The 27122-nt window shown below is 42.4% G+C and overlaps 1 protein-coding gene across 1 annotated transcript; it reads right to left on the reverse strand.

Annotated features, from left to right (window-relative positions):
* Positions 1 to 22: 22 nt before the first annotated feature.
* On the reverse strand, positions 23 to 27110 carry ARPC2 (actin related protein 2/3 complex subunit 2). The gene is made up of 10 exons (XM_082238670.1): positions 26877 to 27110; positions 16313 to 16347; positions 15266 to 15378; positions 11072 to 11117; positions 10003 to 10189; positions 8927 to 9020; positions 6619 to 6745; positions 4041 to 4141; positions 3740 to 3840; positions 23 to 482 (listed from the first exon to the last, which is right to left on the reverse strand). The coding sequence occupies exons 1-10, from the start codon at positions 26948 to 26950 to the stop codon at positions 458 to 460; spliced, it is 903 nt and encodes a 300-aa protein (XP_082094796.1). The 5' UTR covers positions 26951 to 27110; the 3' UTR covers positions 23 to 457.
* Positions 27111 to 27122: the final 12 nt, after the last annotated feature.

Below are 27122 nucleotides of genomic sequence, written 5' to 3' on the forward strand. Positions count from 1 at the left end.
AAATGAATACTCACAAACCATGTTTGGTAAGATAGAAAGATCTCCTTTATTAATGAACCCCAACAATATTTCTTCAGATACAGGAGTTGTGAACTCAAAATACTCAGAAGAAAAACAAGTTAATATTGCATTATTCTCATAAGAAATACTGCAACTCATTACCGGTAAACATATTGCAAAGCAAAACAGCTTGAAAAAGGGGAGGGGGAAAAAGAAAGAAAGAAAGAAAAGTTGATCAAAATGGAATTAAGGTTTGTTTTTCTGTTTGAACTATTAAGTCCTTGCAAGCACAGCTCGATTCCGCAGATCAATTCCCAAACTTGTGTAGAAAACATAACCCGATTGGATTTATTTCCTTAAGAGCCCAGAGAGGTGCAATGTTAAAAAGCTACGATTATCAGGTAGCAAGTGCTCCAGCCTTCTGCCACAGTTGTCTGACTTCACCTCGCCTCAGGCGTTAACGGGATGAAAAGGTCTTCCCCCTGGCAGAAAATCAGAGGGCAAAGATCAGGTTGACTCCAGTACATTGTCACTACATCATTACACTCCTTCCTGACTTCATAGCATAGATACCTACTACTTTTCCCATACAAGTGACCCAGGTGTCTCATTGCTCCTTGTCCTGCACCACTAATGACAACAATTCTAATCCCAAGCTTCAGAATGAAGAATGCAAGACTGATTTTGTGGATGAATTCACCACAACTGAGTTTTTCCTGCTTGCAGATTCCTGGGTATACCACATTATCCAGAAAAAAATCAAGCGCTTGCTAAACTCTATAAACTCACAGATCAAGGGAAAGGGGGCTACAAAGAATGCACTGAAAGGATCTCCTCCTACTACACAGAATTGGTCTTGGATTCAGAAGCTGATACCACACATGCTGTTTCATTGTTTGTCTGTTTAACATCCACCAAAGCAGCAACTGGGAAACTATCAGGTTCTTGCTTCTGCGCAGACACACAATAATCATACACCCTTAGCACACAACCAACTATACCTCTAAACACACACAAAGACTGTCTTCTCTCTCCTTTCAAGCGCCTCACTCAGTGGGCCGCATTAGGGATGAACATTGGGGCCTTTTCACTCCTCAGCTGACCTATGCAGAGCAACAGAGCTGCCGGGGTGGGGAGCTAGATTGGGAAACCTGGAGGTCTGGACTAGGGTCAAGGCCCAGAGGATCCCTATCCCTGCTGCAGAGTATGGAGTGAACGCAGAATAAGTCAAAGGGCAGTCCTGGAAATCAGGAATTACACTCCATGCCCTACCCGCAGCTGTTTAAGTTGAATATTTAAATTTGTTGATTTGTGAAGAAAGCCTCTCAGGACTTTTGTCAGATGCTAACAGGGCTACGGAAGTGAAATAGCCAGGTGAGTGGAAAGAAGAAACAGTCCCAAAGAAAGAAGATTGACAACAAAAATTGCTGGAGTATGAAGAAATGGTGAAACTTACCAGAAGATTAAGAAATCAAGAAGAGAGACAATTTAATAAAGACTATTTGAAAAATTATTGTAAACAGCTTAAATCATTAGCAGGATTGACACAACAACGTGCAGTGAAAATAAACTAAATAGAATATAACGGATGAAGAGTAAAATAGATCTGAACTGGAAATGCAGTGGCAATAGATATAAAATATGTAACCGTGGGGTGGTGGTGGTTGATATTAATATTCTGTGCTTTAAATTGGATGTGTAAATTTATTGCTGTCATAATATTTATAAAGTGAGAAATATATATTTAAATGAAATAGCCAGGTGCTATATCATGCAGTAAGATAGATGAAGCACAGAAAGTAAAGAAAGGAGATGTTGAACAGCTGAAAGCACCGTTTTGTTCCTAAGGGGTCACAACCTCCCATCAGCACAGAAAGCAGCTATCCCTGCTCCTTTAAAGATAAATAATTTTTCATACAAAAGCCAAGAGCTTTGCAACACAAAACCGGAGCTACTAAGAAGGAAATCAGAGATGTTATGTGCTCTGATTCCGGGTACGGCATGAGTCATCCTTTAACATTCTTAATCACAGCTGTGCATTATTCTAGCCTTTGGGGTTGACCGCAGGAGCCTGTTTGGTTTAATCCCCCCCCCAGGCCTAAATTCAAGCTTATTATCTTAATTTTACCAGCTCTGCTCAACCCCCACACTATGGTGCCTCAGCACAGAAAGAAAATCAGACTGAAAACTGGCTGTAAGATTAGCAATTTGCCCCAGGTCAGAGAAGAAACATCCTGCAAGGTTCGCAGCATCCTGCTATATGGGCCATTCCAGTCTTTCAATCAATCTTCTCACAAACTTGCTTGCCTCCCTTGTCTCACAAGCTGAAAAAAGTGCTGAGCTAACCTGTCAGCTTCTTCACTAGTCCTATCCATAATCTCCTATTTCATCCACAACTACACCGCTGGCCCCCCTTGGATGTCGTTGCTTGGTAAAAGGAATCACCAATAAAAGACTTGGCAAAGAGGGTCTTAGAAAAGTAGAATATAAGCACCAACAAGGAATGAATTTGTAATCTGATCCCTGAAGTGCCAGGGGCATCCACATCAATTCATACTTTCTCCCCTCCAAATAGATCAGGTATGCTATGCTAGAAGGGCTCTTATGAGTGTGACCAGTATCTTGCTTGCTTATCTCACCCCACCCTGTCAATAAAATAGCAGTATACAGTGGATTAGTTTCCATTCTCTTGTCCAGGGAAAAGAAAGCACCCCACTCATTAAATACCAGTGATATTCTGACTTGCCCTATGCAGCTCTTTAGTCCTGTAGAGTACAAAACTCATCTCAGGTTTATACTAGAGAAGTACGGTAACTGCCCTGAACTGAAAGCCCTTCAAAGTGCTGAAAGTTAAAAAATAAAAATCACTGCCTCCATAGAATCAGCACTGCAAAGCTGAATTGCTGATTTCAGCTCCTCATGTTAACCACACAGTTCTTCATGCCTGGTTACAGCAAACCAAGGAGAGAGAATATTAAGAACAAAAACAAATTACAGATGCAGCTTCTAACCTACACTTCTATTTTTGAGCCCAAGGATGCAGTAGCTAACCTTCCGACAGAACCAATCAGTGGCAGCTGGGATCTATCTCTTGCTAATGTACTTGCCAAAGTGGTTGCATTCCAAGCAAGTAATGATCATGAGTTTGCTTCTAACATTCCTCATCCTTCTCATTCAACATTAGCCACTGGTTCCCCTTAGCAACCTGGCCACTTTTTTCTCCACTACAAAGACCCGAGTTTTGAAACTAGTTTTTTTAGTTCACCTCCATCCCATTCCTGTCCGCTGCATGGCGTGAATTAGGGCAATGCCTTGCCTTTCGCGTGGAACTGCCCACAAGAATTTGCAGAAAACCTTATCAGATAATATGGCTGGATTAATTCATCTTTATTGTCAGGCCTCAACTTTTGAGACATTGATTACATTTGATCACATCTTTACTTAATAGGCCAAAGTATGATGAGCTTCTTGCACTTCCGCACAGCCCCTTTGCAGGATGGGTGAAAAAAAAGTTCAAGAAGCCGCAGTTAAAGACTTGCTATTACTCAAAGCAGGAAACTATAGTGACTTATAAACAAGCCAGGATATTACACCAAGTCCTATCAAATCTATCTGTGCATTGCCATTATTTAAACAGCAATACAAGGTAGCCCTTTGTTCCTCCTCAGGTGTGAGCTATAGCAACAATAAAACAAGAGAGAAACAAGCAGAAGGAAGAAACTGTTCCTCTGATACTCACGTGATTGTTTTCATTTCCTTCTTTTCTGCATCTGGCCGGGCACGATTCAGCACTTTGAGGAAATCTGATGTTTTTGCTCTCATGCGCGTGTGAATGTAAGCCTGCACATAGGTCAAAATACAAAAGGCAGCTAAGCAGATCTGTCTTAGTACTTTGAATTTCAAATTTCATCTAAGCACTCTAAAGGATCTACATGCCAGAATGGAGCAGATGAAAGTCAGGAATCATTTTAGGCACACGAAAGAGAAGTTTTGCATAGCTCTTCAGAAAAAAAGATTCTATAATAACACTCTTCTTGTACCTTGGAGCATTTGATGTGATAGTGCAGGTAGTCCCGGAATGTGTGAATCAAATTGATGGTGTTGTCCCTGGCAGCAGCACTGGTGTGGCGGGGGAACAGCACTGCAAAGGAGAAGGCAACAGAAAATAGTTACTCTCTACCAAGCACCAACAAAGCTATGAGGGAACTCACTAGTCCCGGGCCAGAGATACATTCAAAAGGCCAACAGCATGTAATAATAATAATAATTTATTTATACCCCGCCCTCCCCAGCCAAGGCTGGGCTCAGAGCAGCTTACAAGCAATAATAAAAACAAGTTGAATGATTACAACTTAAAAACAAAATTAAAATACAGCATTAAAATATTGAAACATTAAAATATTAAAATGTAGCCTCATCGCAGGAGGAGAAGGAAAGGAAAAAAGAAAGAAAGAGAGGGAGGGAGGGAAACAAATTGGCTCCAAGCCAAAGGCCAGGCGGAACAACTCTGTCTTACAGGCCCTGCGGAAAGAAATCAGATCCTGCAGGGCCCTGGTCTCATGAGGCAGAGCGTTTCACCAAGCCGGAGCCAGAGTTGAAAAGGCCCTGGCTCTGGTTGAAGCCAATCTAACTTCCTTATGGCCCAGGACCACTAGGGTGTTGCTATTTATGGACCTTGAGGCTCTCCGTGGGGCATACCGGGAGAGGCGGTCCCGTAGGTATGAGGACTGTAGGTACATTCACAGTTATGAATGTGCAGCATTTGCACGGAAGGGCTATAATGAAGTCCTTATCCATGCTGCACACCAGGATTAAGCTTGTCTTAATGGGATGCCTTTAGGGCATTGTCTTTGGAATCAATGTCTCCCCACAACTCCAACTCAGGAACTCAACCTAGTATTTGATCAGGCTTAGCTATGCCACTCAGTCCCACAAAATGCTGGCATCAGTGACAAACTTGCTCATCTGAATCTTTCCTAATGGTCCTTCCCTGAGCGCTTCTTGTACAGCTTTTCAGTGATCACCACTTTATTCCTCCCAGGCAGCTAGATAAACCAAACAATGAGCTTTGCACCCTCACAGGCTCTGTACTGTATGAATAATTAAGAGGCATTATGCAGCCTTTCACTATTTAGGGACAAAATATAGTTTTCACTGATCCAGAGCCAGAAAATGGTATTCACAAGGAACTATTTGCAGGTATGATATTTAGTACTTATTTTATCTGTATCCAAATGTGTTGAAATGCCTCTCAATTAACAGACTCTACAGTTGCCTTCTCTATTTCTAAGATTCATCACAAACAATTATTGGCAGTGTCTCCTCCTTAACACGATTTGCTAAAGTAAGAGAGCACCTGGGAGAAGGCAACTGCCAAGACTGAGTTTCTCTTCCCCTTTGTCATAGAGAATAAATGTTCAGGAGATGACAAGATACATTAATATCCCATAGCAAAGTCCTGCCAGTGACAAGTTTCTTAGACATCCAGCGGCTTTTGTGGGAAAAGTTTCCATTAACTGTTCCAAGGATGAAGACCACTGTCTTGTTGACAGTAGTGCAAAATATGAGAAGAGTCTGTTGGTTCAGGCCAATGGCCATCTGGTCCAACATCATGTTCTCACAGTGGCGAAACAGAGGCCTGGGGAAGCCTGCAAGCAGGACAAGAGCACAGCAGTACTCTACCCACCTGCAATTCCCAACAACTGGTATTTAGAAGCATTACTGCCTCCAACCATGGTGCGCCAGATGTTATAAGCCAAAAGTGACAAGGAGCAGTCAAGTGGGCAGACCTTGTCTAACTGAAATTCAACCGTGGAGACTGGGAGCGCGCGTGCTACTTTCCAGTGATTCTGTTTATAAAACTTGGTGCTAGGAAACTAACTATTCCTCACCCAGTAAAATAGGACTAGATGGAGCTCTGGATATGCCAACTGCGCTACAGAATTAGGGATACCCAAGCTATTTCTTTGGCACGCCCCAAATCAAGCATGCTAGAGACTTCATGTCACCACCACAGCTCTAAATGAAAAGCCATTTCCAATGCTCCGCTGGCTTCTGAGCTATGCAAGCAAGGCTTTTACACTGTACAAGCTGCACTGGTTGTTAATCAGCCACTGGCTAAGTTCAAGGTGCTAGTACTGGTGTATAAGGCCCTATACAATTTGGGACCGGGATACCTATAAAATTGTCTCACCATTCATATACCCTACAGAGCACTGCACTATGTATGAGAGGGTGTCTGGCAGATATAATCTTATCAGTAGATCCATTCCATGTGACTGGCGTCAGCCCTTTATAACTCCCTCCCGTTGCACATCAGACAGGCACCATCTTATTGTACTTGCAGCACCTATTGAAGACCTTTCTCTTTCAATGAGCCAAATAGAGATTTTTATCCCAACTAGTTATCTGTACTAGATTTGAAATTATTTTTATATATGAAATTGTTTTATGGGTGCCTTTATTGTGAAATTGCTTTGAGGTGCATCTTAGGAAGATATGCATAAGTGAAATAACTCTTAAAAGAGATACTAAGCACTTAGCAAACTAAGCAGGATTGCAATGGGAAAATAGTTTCCAACTTGGCTGGTTACCTAGATGAGAGCAGCACCCACTTACCGAAGGTAATGTATCCAATATTATCTCCTACAGCTGCATCTGTATCTTTTAGCTCCAAAGGGGGCTCCCTGTGGCTGAAGAGCACTTGGGGGGCTGTGTGGCTGGCACGACGACCCTCCTTAAACTCCTAGGACAAGACAGGATGAGAGAGAATGTTAATATGAATCAGATACTAAAAACAGCAGGCATCCCCTTTCTGAGCCTAGGTTAATTGTTCTTTATTCTGGGGAATGCAGATGCCCAGAACCAAATATTTATTAAGTCCCTCTCCCCAACTGGTATAATTTCTGAGCTTCTATCATATCTCAGCCTAGAATCAAAACTGCTTGGTAAGGTCAACAACTATCCTTCAAAATAGTATATGTGTGCTTTCATCACACTGGTATTAAGATTAATTTTAGTGTCAGAACCCCGAGGCACTTTAGGTTAGAAGCCTTAACATCCTTTGCTAGCAGCTTCATCAAGAATACAAAGACACAGGCAGGAGAATGGCAGTGCACTTGAAGCATGATCTAAGACTAGGTCATGAGAAAGTAGCTGAGAGCTATCACCACAAAGGGTTACTCCTTCTCTTGACCAAGGTGCTTTACAACTGTATTATTCACTGCCAAGATCCAGTCATTTTATCAGCACACATAATTGCTTCAAGAAATGCTTGACTAAAGACAGGGTATTTGGAGCAGCTGAATCTGACTCCTCACAGCTAACATAAATGAAATATTAACAGTACACACTAGCTTATCTGGGATGAATAAACTGGATATCAACTAGGAAGGGAAGCACACACATTTGCACTGCTTCAAATGCTTGAAAAACATCTTGTTGCACCTGAATCTGGGTCCATTAAGTTTCAAGATATGCTACTGATACTTTGATACTATGTAGTCAAAAGCGGCACAGTGCTGAATGTATCCACAATTAAGCTATGTTTTAAATCAAATGATGACAGTGTGACATACAAATCATCTCAATGAAAACTCCCATTACTTTGAGAAATAGGCCTTTTAACTTATGCTTCAGAGAGCATAGTATATGTAGAATTAAGATTTCTAATTTTAAAGCTCATTTTCTTGGCATTTCTTGCATTAACTATGATTACTTTTGTTTGATTCTTTACTTTCATTTTTAAGCCGCTACACTTAGTTTTAAATGCAATTTGTAGTCTACATTTTCTTGACATAATTTGTATGATGTTGTTCCTCTTTTTCTTTGCTGATTTCCTCTTCTACTTCAAAATTCTCACACTAAGAAAACAGCTCCATGCTCTTGCTCCTATATATGGACTTTTCTCCTCTGCTTTCACCATGCTCTATTCTACTGTATCCTCTTTGAGCTACTGACACCAATATTTCAAGTCAGTGCTTAATTTCTAGAAGAGCGATACTGAGGGTTGGGTCTTTTAGAACCACTCCTTCATTTGGAATACCTTCCTCCTATTTAGTAGTGTGTAGGGAACCTGGTAAAGAAGGACACTGCACCTGTGTAGGAGCAATTTCATCTATTTTTACTTCCTATATTCTAAAATAGAAACCAACGATACTGAGGAAACAAATGCTGGGCCTGAGCCACAAACTCTTACAAAATGGAAGGCTTTTTTATTTTGTCAATTATGTCTAATGTTCCTCTAAGCCCTGCCAGGGCCCCCTTTTACACTGAACACACTCAATTCCTTTTTCTATTACCAAGTGGCACCTCAGGACTCGCTTCTTTGGCTTTCCTTGTGTCCTTCCTATATCCCCCTTTTTGCACCTAGACTTTAGTATACTGTATGCTTGTGCAGTAGGACCATTTTAGCTTTTAATCATCATAGAATGCCTAGAGCAGGCATAGGCAAACTCGGCCCTCCAGATGTTTTGGGACTACAACTCCCATCATCCCTAGCTAACAGGACTAGTGGTCAGGGATGATGGGAAGTGTAGTCTCAAAACATCTGGAGGGCCGAGTTTGCCTATGCCTGGCCTAGAGCATTTAGGTGATTCATCATAGACTAGAAAGAGGTGGGTTCTGGAATTAGATTAGGTGATACAATGTCACAGGTGGTAAGGTGATTGCAACAACATCATTCCATACCCCCAACTCTACATTTCTTTATACTGCAAACCTGTGGGCAGGATTCTTTGCACAACCCCAACTGAGTTTAGGAGCCTAGCATAATATCCTTACAAGCAGGTTCCTAAAGGCACCACCAATGTCAATCAATCTTACCAGGGTAAGGAACTCGCTTCAAAGTTAGCAGCACAATGGCACTCCTGGCATAAATGTGCAAGTCATACGCCACTAGAACTTGACAGAACTTGAACTGGCATACCTGCATAAACACCTTTCCAATCACTACGTCGTCATCATCTTTAAATACCGTGCTGAAAACCACTGTGACACGGTCCTTCTTTGATTCAACATACCTAGGAAGGAAGTGAAAAGAAGGAGACTTCTTAGGCGTTCCAGATCTTCAATGTGAAAAACCCACAGGGATTTTTTTAAAAACACCCTACAAGGGTGAACCACTTACACTATTCAGCAGTTCATATTATTCAGCTATCAGGAGCTCCTTGTGGAGCTTATTTAAAAAACAGCGACCAAAGTACAGTGCCGCCTTCTCCCTGCTTTCTCCTGCCACCTACCCAAATGCAGGGAACAAAGAAGACCTTTAAGGCATGAAATGCACAACATCTTTCCCTGTACCAAAGGGACTGTGCATGTGACACAACCACAAGGTGGAGGGCGTTTTAAGTTGCCTCCCACAGCAGAGATCTCCGCATGGTAAGTCACTGGCCAGGCTGCCAATAGTGACTGCCCCTGCCCCACATGTCAGCACAGAATGCTGGCCCAGAACATTTTGCTGCCTTAAATGCAGCCAAAATGATGCCCCTCCCCACAGGCCACTACTTTCTTGCTGTACCATGCAGAAAGCAATTATCACCATAATCTATCCTCTCAACACCCCGCTCCCCTTTATGGTAATGGCTGAAGGTCCCTTTATCCTATTGCATTACCAGCTCAGCCTTAACAGCACAGAGAACAGTGAACTGCATAGAACTGGGGTGGGGGGAACACAACCAAGTAGGCAAGCGCTCAATTCAGCAATGTCTTTTATCTCTGAGGAATATGGCACATCCTTTTGTCTGACCCCTCCAATGTATATGGGGTACTTGTATATATTTACTTGAGCTGTGAATTTGCAAATTAAGAGCTTCAGCCCAACTGAGGGTCAGCAGCTACACCTCAGAACACGCGGTCATGTTTTGCTACTGACCACTCTAAAGGAGCTTTTGGTTGACAAAGAGCAATGCGCAACTGAATACAGAATCCTTTGAACATCTCTAAACCTCAGAGTTTGGCAACCAATTTCAAAATGCGGGAGACGGAAGGCCAGCTATTTCTTACATAGTTTCGTCATCTCGGTAATGGATGACTGCTCTCCTCTCTCCATCCTTTCCTTCCTCCTGGAACTTGAAATATTTCTCAAAGACTGAGGCAAAGCAGTTGCGCTTCAGCATGCCGGCTTGGTGCACAATGGAGTCTTTGGCAGCAGGAAGGTTCTCCAGGTCATACAGCAAAGAGACATTGTAACCTGGAACAGGCAAATGACATTGTGATCACAACTTTCCCCTCCTGGTCAGACTTGAATGGATCACTTTCTGGAGAAAGCAATGTACTGCTGAATCATACATTCAATAATTATTTCAACCCAACTTGCCGAGGGAAGGACACTCAAAATACAGTGGTGCCTCGCAAGACGAAATTAATCCGTTCCGCGAGTCTCTTCGTCTTGCGGTTTTTTCGTCTTGCGAAGCATGGCTATTAACAGCTTAGCGGCTATTAACGGCTTAGCGGCTTTAAGAAAAAGGAAACGAACTCGCAAGATGTTTCGTCTTGCGAAGCAAGCCCATAGGGAAATTCGTCTTGCGGAATGACTCAAAAAACGGAAAACTCTTTCGTCTTGCGCGTTTTTCGTCTTGCGAGGTACCACTGTAAGTGTTTGATACGTTTAATTTAATGTGTCTCCCCCCACCCCACTCCCACCAAAGGAAAACATTTCTCTGCCTTCTTTCAGAGTTGGGAAAGTAGATCCAACCCCTGTGTTTTGTAACAAATGAGTGGGAAGCAGTACTGTCACAGGTAACCATGGTTTTCCACTGCTTCTGAATGCCTGTCAGTCTTTTTACACAGGACAAAGAATCCCTAACTAGAGGAGCGGGGGCTTGCTTGGGGGTGGATCCAGAATCATAGCTTGCGCTGCTAAGAAATAAAGCTCTGATGTTCTCAGCCTTCCATGTGGAACACTGAAGGGAGAAGGCGGTGCTTTTTAAAAATAGCACTGTGACAAGGAGATCACAACGGATAGCTGGCTTGAAAAGGTGGAAAGCAATTCCTTTTCTGAAAAGCAGGGAGTAATTATACTGGAGCAGCAAACTGAACAAGTTATCAGGGCACATATTATGCAGAGGCTTACCAGACTCTGGGGTTACCAAGTAGTTTCCATACACTCTCTTCAACAACTAGGAAATAGACAGAGAAAAGTGTTGTGAGCTTTGACGTGTCTTCCTATGTGCTCTCTTCAGCACCTCCCTGTCTTTCACTCACCCTATGCTTTTTAAAGCCCTAACCCTTGTTCCAGTCACTCTTGATGTTCCAAGCAGTTATCCAGAAGCCCTAAACCACCTCACGCTCTAACAGGCAAAAGTCTTATACAACAAAGGAAAATATACTGACGTCCAACAGCATAGCTCACCAGCATCAAGCCTTCTCAGCTGGGATACTTATTTCAGTACTACTCAGTTCAGGGTAGAACAGATGAACCCAGTGTGCTTGAAATAGTAACTTGATTTTTAGAAATACTTCTTTAAAAGTAGCTGACTAATGCAGAAAGGCATAGGGGGAAGCAGGTTATTGAGCACTTAATACAAGTGGATCTGCAATGAATCATTGCAATACTACCTGAATGGTTTCTGCAACAATAACTGCCCTGTTCCAAACAACAAACTCCAAGGAGCAGATTAATGTAAAATGGCCTCTTAAAACTATTCACTATTTAGTATTTCTCACCTTCTAAGTTCTGGGAACATTAAAGTAAATTCTTTTTTCTTCGTTGACAGATTCTAGATTTAATGTTATTCTATGTTAATCCCAAAGAATTCTATGGTGTTCCAGCCACATATTCAGAGGCCAATTATGTTTTTCCTGTTGAGCTATAAATTTCATACATATAATAAGCTTGCTGCTGGTGAAATGATGCTTTAATCTGGGAAGAAAGAGTAAAGCCACAAGAGATCTTGCCAGAGTTTATGGATTCAATCCATGTCTGGAGTCATATAGTAAAAGAGAGGTTGGAGTGCTCAAGACAACTGAATCACATATACAAGCTTCCAGAAAGTCATAAAAGAAGGTAGCACTTTGATTACAGGCCAGATTTTGGTAGAACATATACTATATGCAGAGGAGCTTTGACATCTTGTCTTGTCCCAAATCCAATTACTGACAGTGATTTGTTGCCAGCCAAGTATAGAGAAGAGCATTTTTTTCCAACCACATGTCATCACACACACAAGTAGTACCTATATGCATGTATTGCACACTGAGTGGAATTTCTATATTTTCAAAACACACACCTCTTGCCTTTGAGGAGCAGCTTTACAACCCAGTTACTTCAAGTGTGACAGCAGCTGTGTACTTAAGTGATCTGGCAAAAAGACACACTTGAAACTGCACTGAGAAGATCCAGATAGCTTATAAACTAACAGGGTTGGGAACAGAATTGCACAAGGACCCCCAGCACAGTTTGCGAAGGTGGGGCTTAGTGCAAGAGCTTTAGAGGAATGCTTCCATCACAGTGATACTCACAGAAAGTTCAAATCTGCAGCACAAATTGGACCCCCCCCCCATTCACACATACACGACCTCATGAGGAAATATTTCCCATTCTACTAGCAGTGTGAAATGAGGTTTCACAGGCAAGTTTTTTTGAAAGCCATAAAGCTAATTCTGTTATTAGCTGCTTACCAAAGAAATGGGCAAGCTCTTGGCATACAAAGTGTGTCATACCAGCCACCTTTAGAGCTCATGCTTTCCCCAATACCTGGTGGTCCTGGTTGACTCAGCTACAAAACTTACATTTCCCCCCCTGAAACAAGGGTGAGTAGTTTGAAAAAAGCAATAGGTATCTCTAGAGGGAGAAAGTGAACTGGGCTTTGAGTGAACTGGGCAGCACACTGTTTATTTGAATCAGTTCCTTAACTCATTCCATCTGTCCTCAGAAAGACTGAACTAGATACCACACATTCAAACAAATACGGTAAAACCTAAGACTCTTACTGGGTTGAGAGTTTTCCATGGAAAGTAGCAAGACAACAGGTGCTACAAAACTGAATTTGAACACTTTTTAATAATTTGCCTGCCTCCTCTGCCCCTTTAGAGGTACTATGCCAACATGCTCCATCAAAGATTTACACAGTCCATTGTTAAAAACCTGTGGCAATCCTTTAGTAAACTGTTCATTGCCAAGACTGTTTTCCTCCTGTATAAGGCTAGCCTTATACATCATGTGTTCTGGGCAGACCTTCACTTCCTTTCATCCCCACAGCAGCATTTCCCTTTCCTCCATTCCTCTGCTCCTAGTTGCATCCTGCCTTAGAAAGTAATTCTGCTGGGCCAGAGAAATGGATGGGTCAAGCTTCGCAGATGCAATAAAGACACAGTACATTTTTCCAGGTCAATTCAACCAAATGCTCTCAATAAAACCAGACTGGGGCAACTTCCTTGTGCTCTTGACAACTGTTAAGTGGCAGCAGCAGGAGGGAGACAAAAGAAAGATGCAAAGTTGCTCTGGAGGCAGTGCAGAAGCAATATCCCAGTGCCCCGGGATATCAGCATTGGAGTTCAGGCCAAAGCTGCTCCACACTCCTATTCATTTGATGCAGCTGGGGTTTCTCTCTACCTTTTATTTTTCACACTCAGAAAGTCAGAGACTGAACAAGACATGACATGCAAGTGTGCATTAAAAAACAACAACTGATAGCCACTTTGTTTATGCAAAAACAGCATTGAACAGCCACTGAATGGACACAGACCACTTCCTTTTTATTTTCTGCTCCAAATCAAGCCCTCTTTAAGAAGCACCTTAGGCACCCTGAATGGTTCCAGACACACTTGCAAGGCTAAGCACGTATATGTACACAAATATACATGAATAGGAGAAGAGATTTGGAAGAACAAACAGGCAGGGGAAGAGTTAAATCACCACCCTTGACTCACACACTTTTCTGCTCAGAAACAAATCCTCCCAAAACTGCTTTTCCATGAACAAAGAAGCCATCAGGGCTTTAAAAACATGCAGTTTCCAGGCTTTCATTTTTAATTTTTTTTAGCCCATGGCTCTTCTCAGATGCCAATGTACATGATTCAAGCAATTTTATGAACCATTTCCTTAGTTTTCTACATATGCCCCATACCAATTGTAGCATCTGCTCTTGCTAATGCAGAATGAACCCCCGTTCCGTTATGCAACATCTGAAAACCATTTCAGGAACTGAGTCACACTTTCTGCTGAGAGATGCAACCACAAGGCACAGAGAGGACTGTTATTTCTACCATAAATGGCAGCAAGAGACCTGCTGCTCAACATGAACCAAATTTGCCACTTCACACATAAGGGACTTAAGTAGAGAGAGCCCTTGCAGCTTGTAGATAGATTCAATTATTTATTTTTATTCACAAAATGTATATACCACTTGATTGTAAGAACCCTCAAAGTGGGTTTAAAAGAATTCAGGCAGATCTAGAAAGATCCTGCTTTGAAAGCGTTGCTACAGTAGAACCAGCACTTGCAGCTTCCACAGTGATTCTCCCTTACAAACTCTCCAGGTATCAATGGTACAGTGCAAACCTTTTAATGACACTGCCCTAGTCAGCAGTAGGGAGACTGGAGTTAACTCTACTATCTCTACAAGTATTGGCATCATGTGTTTCTCCATTCCACAGATATCAGTTTAAGTTTAAAATGGATTTAAGTCAGACACAGCTAAGCTAAGGAGACGTTCACCAACAAAGGATGAAATACCTGGATGCCAATCATCAAATGAGATTTATAATGAGCAAAATGCCAAATTTTAAACTACATGGATGTCTTTTCATATGGACAGTAGTTTATAATGAAGTCCTACTAGCCACAAAAACACCATTATTATAACACAGTGAAGTCAGCATTCAACATCGCCTACTAGTCAATCTCCCAAAGTTTGACAGAAAAGGAAACATTTTAATTAATGATGTGGGGCTGAGACTAAGTACTCCTCCCTTGGAAGAGAGTTCCTCAGCCACTTGTGATCACTGAGAATGTGCTGCCTCAAGTAGGAATTTTTATCACTATAAGTGGGGTGAGAGTTTTGAAAATCTTAGCAGGTCAGGAAGAGAAAATGTAGGACCAGGAAGTGTTCTAAGACACACCAAACTCCAACAATTTTGGCCTAGGCAAGTCAGCATTTTGAATTGTGCCCATAACAATAGTGTTCAGTAGTTCCACCATGAACAGTTAATTGGCAATGCCTATTTATAGTAATTCAATTAAAGAAAATCAAATGCTTCTAAAGAGTTAATTAAGGAAGGTATAGAGGCCATCAATAGAATGTAAGGATAAAGACTACATTCTCACCTCATCAGCACCATGTTCCTGGAGCTCCTTGTAGAACTTTAGAGAAATACTGACCATAACCTTTGTTTTATCACCATTAGGGTTAGAAATATGGTAAAGAACTCCATCGAAGTCTAGGAAAGAAGCGTTTGAAAGATGAGTGCTTGAGTATTTTGGAACCTAGTTGCCCAGCAAGGAAGGATGTTTTCTAAAATAATGTACACCACAGCATAAAGGTTTTGAATTACTAGTAAAAAAGACTTTTACATGAACAGGAAAAGCAGCCTGACAAAGCAGAATACATCACATTATGACTGTATTGTGATTAGATTATCTCAGATGACACCTGGGCCTAAAGGTTTCTATTAGAATCAAGCTGCATTTTCAAAACCACACTCAGGTGCCCAGCCAAGTTAACAGTGGACATTTATAACTGGTTACTCCTGTGAGTCACTACCCTTAGGCAGAACCTCTTAGGTAGAACCTCTTAATATTCAGTGCAAACCTGTATCCACATTCTTCCCCACTGGTAAAGCAACAGTTATCAGTGGTTCTGGGCCAATAGGTGCCCAGGCCATATCACTATCTGAGTTGAGTGATGATGGCCATTTTATCAAGAATGAAAAAGATTAAGAACCCAGGGATTGCAAACTTGAGATAAACTCTTTTCACAGGAGTACCAGATGTTGTGAAATATTAATGGAATGATATTCTTAGTTTACAAATCTCACCCTTAAAAGCACACTCAGTCTAGATTGAGAAGGCTATGAAAGCCACCTGATGGATCTATCACCATCATAATCCTCATTAGTTATTAGATGTATATACCACCCTTCATCAAAAGGTCTTAGGGTAGTTCACTAGATAACTTACCAACTCCAACAGGATGAACACAGAACAGCTCCTCATTAGATTACCAAGAAAAGAGATTTATTTATGCACGCACAGTCCCATCAGCAGAAGGGGCACAGGGCTCACTGATGAGGACAAACTCTGCAACACAATGTGGGGATTTGTGTTTTTACTCCCGATTCTTTATCCCAAGAAGTTTAATACATTGGCACTTACCTGCAAATGTTACTTCTACAGCCTCAGGCTTGTTTCTGCAAAAAAAACCACACACAGAGAAAAAGCAATCAAAATAAGCTGAAGCCCTTGCAAGAGTTCACAGGATCTGGGGTACACTTAATCACAAAGGGCTGAATGCCAGCTTTTGATCCATGTACTTTCTGGCATATCTGCAGCCATTATCTATATTTGCAGCACATTAGCCTTGCCATTGGCATACAGAGATTCCCAATAGCCTCTGATACCCAAGTGACCAGGATAACCGTGACCCATACATTCTTAAATTAAACAGCCCTACAAACCTCGCTCTACCCTTTGCGTGCTTAACAATAGATATATTTCTGTTACTTTGTGAGGCTACAGAACAGGCACAAGCAACTGTAAAAGGGTCCTAATGGAAAGTGAACTTGATTTGTACCATATTCCATACTGGATTAAACTACCTGGCTCCATTAGCAGAAGTAATAACAACAATTTTATTATTTATACCCCGCCCATCTGGCTGGGTTTCCTCAGCCACTCACGCAAAGACTCCTGTTAGCACAATGGAGCTTAGCCCCCCACCCCGATATCCGCTCTGGAGGATCAGGAGAGCCCCCAGAACAATGTGGGGGAAGGGGAAACCTTTGCATCAGCACTTCTGTTTGCAATGACAGAACAAGCTCCTTCATAAGAGCACTGGCTGATCCAGTGGTATCACTGATGAAACTAAGAATTCCTCTCATTATTGCAACTCATTTCTGAGTGACTGACCTTGACTTCAGGATGCAATAAATCTGTTCACCACATCTGTTGTTGGGCCTGAGCTTTAACAAGTTCCAAGCAAACTAGCTGGATTGTAGTTTTTATGTAAAAGTATGACCAAGCTTGTGGTCAAGGAAGCCTCTTCCATGTTGACTTTTCTCGCCAGTGGAGGGACTATTGAAACTAGGTTTTGTCCATATTGTGTTAAGTTCTGTCTAGTGCTCATTTAGAACCATAGACAACCAGCAGGAAATTGCTGTAGCAAAAGACAAACATGGTTTCTGAACTACATATTTTGTTTTGGTATTGTGGTATGTATGAGTGAAAATGGTACCCAGAATTTTAACTTCAAGCATCTTCCTTCTCACTAGCTTAAGTCAAAAATAGCCGTGAAATTTCTTAAGCTATGTCTATATATGGCACTACATTATAAACTATCAATACCAAACCCTTTCTGTTTTGACAACCTCCTCTTCATCCATGCTAACAGAATCATGTACGGTTTCAATGCATTTAAGAAGCTCAAGACAGTTCTTAGAATTCTATAATGAGACTTTAGAAAGCTCAAGACCAGCCTTTGCCCACCAGATGTTGTAGAATATATCTTCCACCATCCCTGATCATTGGCCAGTTGTAGTCTAAAACATCTGGAAGGCACCAGGTTGGGAAGACTGCTCTAGACAGTTATCACAGTGGAAATACGGTGCACAAACTAAGGGGAATAAATGGAAGTATGGCTTCCTATATATGAAATTATTTCCAGTTACCTACAGACTACTGTTAAATTTTGCTTACCATCTGGACTATAGGTCTACTACACCAGGAATTAGATCCCCATTTTAGCCTTCAATCTTGAGTGGGGAGCCATTTCCACATGCTCTCAAATTAATCTATGTTCATTGGTTATCAACACAGACCAGAAGATAAATTCCATTTTCAAGCACTAGTCATTACCACGCAGCTAAGTGTGACTGGCAGTCTGGGATTGAGGTAGCAAGAGCATTTTATTAGCTAGAAGCAGAAGGCAGCAAAAGAGGCAGGCTCCCCACCCACACATTTGCTAGTTCTCAAGCAGGAATAAAAAGCAACCATCGTTTCTTATGCACTCACCAAATTCATTTCCACTGCAGAGCTTATGTGAACATAAAATGCACCCATGCAGATGGTTAAAACAGCAAAACTGGTCACCTCCAAGCATTCCAGAACTCTTTTCTGAATACAGTTACGGTAAGTCACATTTTGTGAGCACAAACATGAAGGCAAATTAGTTTACCCAAAGATACATAGTGCCCACACAATTTTAAACTTCTCGGATGGCAAACTGTGAGAATCCAACCACCATTCTCAATCCACCAGCTCAGTTTTCACTCTAAAGTATATGATTGCTGTATACTATATAACAGAAGGGTGGCTCAAAAATGGGATTTGCCACTCATACCATTTTCTGGCTCTCATTTCAAGTACTTCCTTAGTGAGAATGAATGAAAATGGGGCTTATCCTCTTGACTCTTACATTCACCTCTGACTACATCTCTTCCTTTGCAGCTTCTCAATAATAAAAGAGAAAGACACTCAAGGAGAGCAAGGAGGGAACAAATTCAGCCTGATGGCCATCAGTTACCAACTTTCTAACTGGCAGTTGATTGCTAAGTCCAAATCCCTGTGTCCAGCCCAAACTGGCTACCGTGACTTAGAGAAATAACTAATATGTCAGTGCTTCTTAAACATTCTTCACTCAGCCACAACATGCTTCAATTTCAGTGCGGATATTTAAGATATTTTCCACTTATTTTGCTAGATGTTTAAAATTCCAGTCAAAGCCATTTTGGCATTTCCTTTTTAGGGCTTTTTGCTAGCCTATGAAAATATATGTCATTCTTGAAGCACACAACATACAAAGGGAATCTATGTTATCCTGCTAGCAATATACACCTACTCATGTGCATGTACACACAGCGTCTACCAAGAGAAGGTGATGTTGGTACCCTGAAAGATGTTGGCAACTTAAACACAGCTGCATATAATGGCTTCTTTCTCACCAAAGAATACACTTTGGCTAGGAGCAGCTGGAGCTATAATGTACTTCCTTGCTACCAAAAAGTTGTTCCTGTGGCATCTGAGATTTCATCAGCCATTGCCCACATATTCAAATTCATCCTTGTAGTCAGAATGGTTAAATCCAGAGTACTGTTCTCTGCACTCGAAATACAATTAAATACTTGTGTGGTGCAACTGCAAAGCAGAAACAGTTATAGAAGACCAATAAACTTTTTATGTAAAATAACATTCTGAGTAACTGATTTTATCTTTAATGAACTATTGTCCAGATGAAACCTTCAAAAATCAGTGATGTCACTTATTTCTCACCACTGAGTGCAGTGAATATTTTGTTCCTGTTTATATGTTGCATAGTCAGTAAGGCTGCAATCCAAACTACCAATCCATCACATTTGGGGGGGGGGGTGTTGGATGGGCCAAGATCTTGCTTTGGGGTGGGATATAAGCATAACATATAAATAAGCTCTGCCAGCCTCCAATTGCAGAGTGATGCTAGTGTGTGTGAACAAAAGTTTAAAGCTTCAAGGCAAGGGACTGATAACATTAACCCATCATATGGAGCCATCCTTCAGCATGTTCTACCAGCACCACAAATACAAGTTCCACATTGTTCAATTGGGCATAAAGTAAGGGTAAAGGGACCCCTGACCATTAGGTCCAGTCACGAACGACTCTGGGGTTGCGGCGCTCATGACTAAGCTTCTGGCGAACCAGAGCAGCGCACAGAAACACTGTTTACCTTCCCACCGGAGCAGTACCTAATTATCTACTTGCACTCTGACGTGCTTTCTACGTGTAGCTTTACTTCACTGGTGATGTATGAATCCATTTGCTCCTCCTGATGGCTCCCTTCCCAATCAAAATGACTTATTAGTAGTCAGACTTATCTCCAAACTTTCCAACAAAGCACTGCTTTCTGCAATTCTGATTAAAGTGAGTCTCTCTCTCTCTTTTTCTTTGTGAGCTTCCTACAGTGCAAGCCACCTGAAACATGAGGACACAGGGAGCTTTTCTTTTAGCTGCATCTGCACTAAAGAGCAAACAAAAAAGGCTCACAAACCAAAAATACCATCCAGCAGTCAGTTCCCTTCCTGTAACAGACTCTAAATGCAAGACAGGCCTGTTTTTGACAGACTCATCTGAACTTGGGAGGCTAAAAAAAACCAGTAGTGGTTTCAGCCAGAGGCATCTGTCTGTTTTCCCCATTAACATTAATGGACACTGAGTTCAGGCCATTCAAATCCTCTCTGAATCTGATTCCAAGGACATCTACCCTAATGCAAAAGATGATGAGAAATGCTTTTGGCTGGCCTAATTTCGTCCTGCACTCCTCTGTCTCCCTCCACCTAATGATAGCTGTTTGCCATTCTTAAATTAAGTTGCTGTACTTTCGAACTCCTGATCAGACTTTTGTCCCCAAAGCTACTGGTAAGAGAGAATGGCAGCTAGAATGGATCTAAGCCAGCACATGCTTAAAACCAACGTCAAATCCCCATCTGACAGCATTTCCCCTATTTTCACTCGGACACAAGCCAAATGCCTCAGACTAACAGTAAATTAATGAAATGAGAAAAGAGATAATTATGTACAGTATCTTGTGCAGAACTTGCTTCTCATCCCCTACATTAGACAGAAGTGGGGGCCAAGGCACACAGGAAGGCATACAGGGGAAAGGCAGCCTAATTAGGAGCTCATTCGGTTCACAATTAATGTCTGGTCTGAGTAATAAAGGAAATTGAGGATTTCAGGCCAATTTAATCTCCCATTTCTGTAGGACAAACAAAAAGCCAATTAAAAGCTTACACCCTGCACAGGGGATCAGTTCATATTCCACCAAGTCTATACAGCTTTGGGGAAGTGCAGGACAGGATGTACTAATAAATATAGATTATGGTAGAATCTGGTAAGAGCACTGTGCCAAAAATAAACATTAGAACAGGAAATTGCAACATTTAAGATAACTAGTTAAAGTGTCCCAGTCCCATGTTGAAGCATTCACAGGCACAAACTTTAAATCCCTCATATGCTTAAGGGATATGAGGGTATGTGGAACTGTCAGGCTCATATGCTGCACAATTACTTGGAAGTCCCAATGAAAGCAGTGGAATTTCCTTTCAAGTACAAATCTTTGCATTCAGAATGAGTTAAAGCTTATGCAGATCTGCATCATCAGATACAAGGAAAGCACCAAATGGTATGTCAGCCTGGCATGGTGCTAGGCCAGCTGCCCAAAGCACTGTGTTTTACAGTGGAAGGACAGTAGACAAATTCTCTTAAACAGATACAGTCAACTCACAACTTACATGCATTTAACTTGTGTGATCCCAGTTTTACATACTTGGTGCTGGCAAACTGATATCACACAAATTAAAATGCATGCAAGGCACATGCAATTCAACACATCTCTGGCTTGCTTATTGGGCTCTGAGAAGCTCTTGAACAGGCTTCCTCAACCTCAGCCCTCCAGATGTTTTTGGCCTACAACTCCCATGGTCCCTAGCTAGCAGGACCAGTGGTCAGGAATGATGGGAATTGTAGTCTCAAAAAATATCTGGAGGGCCAAGGTTGAGGAAGCCTGCTCTTGAGAGATCTCGCACAGCCCTGTGACTTCTTGTGAAAGCTTTGAGAACCTGTGCAAGAGCCCCTCCCCGCCAGCCTGGCAAGCAAGGTGGAAAGTTTAAAGGTGGGGATGCTTGTGTGGGGCCAGTTTTGGGGTTGCTTTGACTGTATAGATTTTGACTTTACATGCAATCGCCAGAATGTAACCCTCACATCACCATCATTCCCCAGCCACTCTGGACAGCTTACAGCATATATATAAACATAATAAAACATCAAGCATTAAAAACTTCCCGATATAGGGCTGCCTTCAGATGTCTTCTAAAAGTTGTGTAGTTCTTTATCTGTTTGACATCTGAAGGGAGGGCATTCCACAGGGAGGGCACCACTCCCAAGAAGGCCCTCTGGTTCCCTGTAACTTCACTTCTCTCAGTGAGGGAACCAGCAGAAGTCTCTCAGAGATGGACCTTAGTGTCTGGGCTGGAGATGCTCCTTCAGCTCCTTCGCCTGGACAGAGGCGATTTAGGGCTTTAAAGATCAGCACTTTGAATTGTCAGAATTCAACCTCAATCTGTTATCCACCATCCATCCTCCAGCTACTCACACAAGTTGCAATATGACTTTAGTTTTTTTGAAGTCCAGCCCTTCCATCACTTTACCTTCCATTTTCAGATAGTCTGTCTCTGTACAATGGTTCTACCCTGTGTCTGTTTATTCTTTATGGAGTAATCTCAGTATTTCACATAAGAGACATAAGAGAAGCAGGATAAAATTAAACAGTACATGTAACTTCAGTATCACCTGACTTGAAGAAGATACCAAGGGCTGCTGAAAATACTGAATTATCCAACGCACATAAAATGAATGAGAAGGAAGTAATGTGCAACCCTACTGCTGAAGCACTCCTATTTCTGGCTTTCTGCTGTGTTGAGAGACTCCATTACAGCCAAAGAGAGGGAGCCGCTAGATAGTATTAAGAAACTAAAGCTTGAAAAATCTACGTAAAGATATATTAGAAAGATTTTCTATGACAGTCTTGCAGATTAATCAATTATGTCTGTCTACTGTAGTAACCTCTGATCAGCTGCTGCCGGGTGGAGTTGAAGAACTCACTACTTCTTGATGCAAAATTTTGTTCCAAGTTGGCTACAGTCACTGAAAATCTAGACCCAAATAAAGAATCATTCTGCATGGCTTACCAAACCATCTAAAGCAGAACATTTGAAAAAGTATGTTGAAACAGTTTCCAGATTGCCAGGAAACATCAAGAGCTACAAATGTAAAATTAATGTTATTTAATTCCATGTGTAACTTTGTGTCCATCATAATCTGGGAATGCCTGACAAATGTCATATATAGAAACACTAAAAACCAAAGCCGGAGCCAGAGCAGTTAAAACAGGCTACTAAGTGTGACTTAGCACAGCATAAGCTGTGTGGGCATAATGTTCACAAATCAACAGTGATAGCTGGGAATGCATAGCATTCTGGGCTGTTCCCAAGAAATATGCGTGCTTTTTAAAAATAAAAAATAAAAAACCACAGATAACTTGACGTTCCAGAACACCCGTGGGCAAAGCCGAGCAAGCGTTTTCACAAATATGCAGACAATGAAAGAAAAGCTGGTGCCAAAGCCAGGCCCTTCCTAGAAATATATTCTGCTTTATTCCATAGAATACTACATACACTGATGAATCCCTGCTCTCATTTTACTGATCTGACTGCATTACCTTAATTTATCCAAAATTATCCCAAACAGCATTTTCTGTTCCATCAAATAAAGTGAAGTAGCAATGGGACCAGCTCTAACAAAAACAGCAATATTCAAACTAAAACACAAATGATAGAACTGTGAGACAAGAACAGTGCACCCCAATGCAAGCATGGTAGCGCATCCATTAGCTATCACCACTTCCAAGGCATTTAAGCACCCATTACTTCTCCATTTACACTTATCATTCTGCAACTGAGGGATGTGTCTGAAACATTCAAGGAGATAGAAACCAGTACCATATACTGGATTCAGACTAAACACACATTGATTAAGGGCCTGTTTTCAAAGGAGTAGTGCTCTAAACTGTGGGGCTTAGGACTATTTCTCAGATGTATAAATGCAGGAAGAAAAGTTCTCTATACACCCATTCCGTAAATGAAGAATGACTCAGCTTGAAACAAACAATTTAGTACTCATTTCAGATCTCTGTCTTGGTTTTGAGCTTGTCGGGACATGGAAGCCTTCAGTTTAAAAAATGCAGAACCTACAACTTCCTCTCTGCTAATATACCTAAAATACTAATCATACTGACGTTCTAGAGAAGCCATTTTGTTATATTTCCTGACACATAAAGAATTCAACAGGAGATTAGTGCAAGGGCCACATAGGCTGCAATCCTAACATAATGCTGCAGCAGCGGAGTTTGAAGGAATGCTCCAGTCAGTGCTGCATCCTAGTTCCAGTGTCCACACAAGTAGGGGTTTTTTTTGGGGGGGGGGTAAGTCGTAGGACAAAATATCCTAGGCTGCTGCAGTGTAAAGGCCCAGATCATGCCTGTTGCATCGTAGCAGCAGGATCTACACAGGATCCAACAGATCCTGTGCCAGTCTACCCCTAAACTCAGCCTCGGGGATGCCACTAGCAATAGCTCCTGCCTGTCATCCTGCCTGAAAAGCTGGGTGAAGGGGCATCTCTGCTCCATCCAAACTCCCTCCAGATTGGGGGACTGGATTTCTTTCTCCCATGTTCGTGTTCATGTGTGTGTGTGAAAAATACAGCACAAGTTTGCAAATGTGAATGCTACTAGGTATGGTGCAGTGAATAAATTTATGCAAAGGTCTGGAGATACCTGAAATAAAATCGCTACTCAGCCATGAAGCACTGGGTACCCCAGGCCAGTTGGCCTAACCTACCTCACATAGTTAATAAGAAATAGAGGAGCTCGCCTGAGCTACTTGGGAGTTAAGACAGGATAAAAAGATACTTAAGTGCACTTACCAAAGAATTGTAACTGTACACTAAACAGGAAGCTGCAGCAACCTTGTGCCAAACCAAGGCTTGCTTCTGCATAATTCATGTATGAAGAGGGCCTAAGTAGCACATCCTGCCCAAAGAGTTGGGACACAAGTGCTGCAATCATAGAATCGTAGAGTTGGAAGGGACCATGAGGTTCAGTCCAACCCCCTAAAATGCAGGTCTCTTTTGCTCAACACAGGGCTCAAACCCACAACCATGGGTTTAAGAGTCTCATTCTCTACCACCTGGGCTATCTGCATGTTAATTCATACATGTGCATGAATGCAGTTTCAATGCTAAGATTCTTCATATTTAGAAATGGGAAGCATTCCACAATAAGATACTCTGTGCACAGGATGTTGTATTATGTGAGGGTGATGAATTTATGAACATCCAGAATCAGCAAGTATGGCTAGTGTTATTGCGTGCAAGCATAAAACTGGTTAGTGATGTCTATTGCTTCCCAGGAGCCTTCACACAGTCCTCACATTGTAGTGTGCAAACAACGACTGCTGAAATTAAGAGGTTGAACCTGGCCAAATACTACACATTCAACTACATGTATTACATTAGTGAAATGACATAAACACTCTTAAAACCTCTGACAGGAAATGCTCCTCAATATACTGTTTATAGCCTTGAGTAAGCAGGCAGATCTGTGATTAAATTTCTATCTTTTTTCTCCAGGAATAGCCCTCCTAAAGTTTTCCTCAAAGAGTGTGTGATGCTTCTGTCAGGCACTGCTACTACCAGAAGCCAGCATACCATGAGCCAAAGTACTACCTTTTTGAACAAAACAAGCACTACAAATTGTATAAAGCTACATTGCATTTAGATTTATGCTAGACACTGACATGCAATGTACCTGCTATCTCCAATTTTCTGGGATCCTTACAAAGAATGCTAAAGTAGGTGGGCGTGAGAGGCAGTTTTGTTATTAAGGATCACATAACACAAATTAGTTATACCCTGACAGTTATCTTGGAACTAAATCATAAGCAGGAAACATTTGTTTCCAGTATTAAGTACTTTAAATGAAGTCCTGTAGCAATATAGGAATGCAGAATGGTGCCTTATACCAAGTAAAACTGTTGGTTCATCTAGCTCAGTACTGTTTGCACTAACTGGCAGTAAGTGTACAGGATTTCAGGCGCGAGTCTTTGGTAGCCCTTCCTGTAGATACTGGGGACTCAACTAGGGGCCTTCTGCATGAAAAAAACAGATGCTCTACCACTGAGGAATGGCTCTATGAAACAATCCACCTAAGGGATAGGCAAAAGCTGAATGTACCCACACCCTCCAACAACAGGGATAGGTTTGCCAACACTGTGCCCACGGCACATACACAGCAGAAAACTATTTTCAAACAATTCTGCATACTCCTAGTTTGAAAAACTCTCAAAAATGGATTTCACAATCTCCTTTTAACTTTGCTTAAACCATTGCGGAACACTTGGCTTCTCAGTTGCTTTACAACCGTTTCGCACATACCTGAAACGTACACTGTATGTGCAAACCCCGAGACACACCCTAAGTTAAAACAAGGCTGAGCAAGTGAGATCCCAGAGAAAAGGGCACTTCCTGGTGAGAATGGGGAAGCGGCAGCGTGTGGTGTGATCAGCCTATACCGCCTGCTCTGCAGCAAACCTGCATTCAAAGGCCGCCACCGACTGAACCCACCCAGCCACCCAACCCTTTGGAGTGTCCCCCCCCCCTTTAGGAACAAGCCTCCTTTCCGCCGCCTAACGTTATGCGATGCCGATACAGCGACGGAGAGCTACAAGGCATTTTGACAGACTGGGAGGAGCGGGAGGGGAGGGAAAATCGATACGAAACGGTTCAGTTTCGTGAGTCAGTTTTATTTCTGGGTGGAAAGAAGGGAGCTCAGCGAGGAAGTTGGAAGTCCTCCTCCCGCACCTAGTCGCACAGGGTGGGGAAGCACAACTCCATCCCGGCGGACAGTCAAATAAAGTGGGGGGGGGCGAGTGTGTGTAAAGGGCTGGGTGCTTGTGGAAGTAGGCCCAGAATCCCCGCCCTGCCTTTAAGGAGCCTTGCCGCCCCCCTCCTGCTCCGGCAGCCCGTGTGGTGGGGGGGGGGCGGTTGTCGGGGAGCCCCGCTTTGCCGCCCCCCCATCCCCTCCGCCGCCGCCGCCGCCTCGCCTGCCACTCCCTCTCCCCTCTCCCTTCTCTCTCACCCGGCGGCCGCGCCCTCGAACTTGAGCGCGAGCGTCTCCTCAATGATGCGGTTGTTGACCTCCAGCAGGATCATGGCGACGGCTGCGGGCGGGACGAGGTGAGGAGGGGTACGGAAGCCGGGCGGGGAAGGAGGAGGCGGGGGGGGGAGAGGGGAAGGGAAAGAAAAAAAACCACCTAGCTGAGAAGCGCGCCGCACCGGGGACCCGCCCGACTCCAGCCGCTTCCGCCACAGGGGCCCCACCCAC

Source organism: Podarcis vaucheri, assembly GCF_965113315.1.
Source record: "Podarcis vaucheri genome assembly, chromosome: 1".
Taxonomy (NCBI): Eukaryota; Metazoa; Chordata; class Lepidosauria; order Squamata; family Lacertidae; genus Podarcis; species Podarcis vaucheri.

Excerpts from the sequence above, each read along its gene's own strand:
- ARPC2 (XM_082238670.1), bottom strand. The coding sequence starts at position 26,950 with ATGATCCTGCTGGAGGTCAACAACCGCATCATTGAGGAGACGCTCGCG. Across the intron at positions 11,118-15,265 it reads AGGAACATGGTGCTGATGAG|TTGTTGAAGAGAGTGTATGG; the intron begins GTGAGAATGTAG and ends TCTATTTCCTAG. Across the intron at positions 9,021-10,002 it reads TACCGAGATGACGAAACTAT|GTATGTTGAATCAAAGAAGG; the intron begins GTAAGAAATAGC and ends CTTCCTTCCTAG.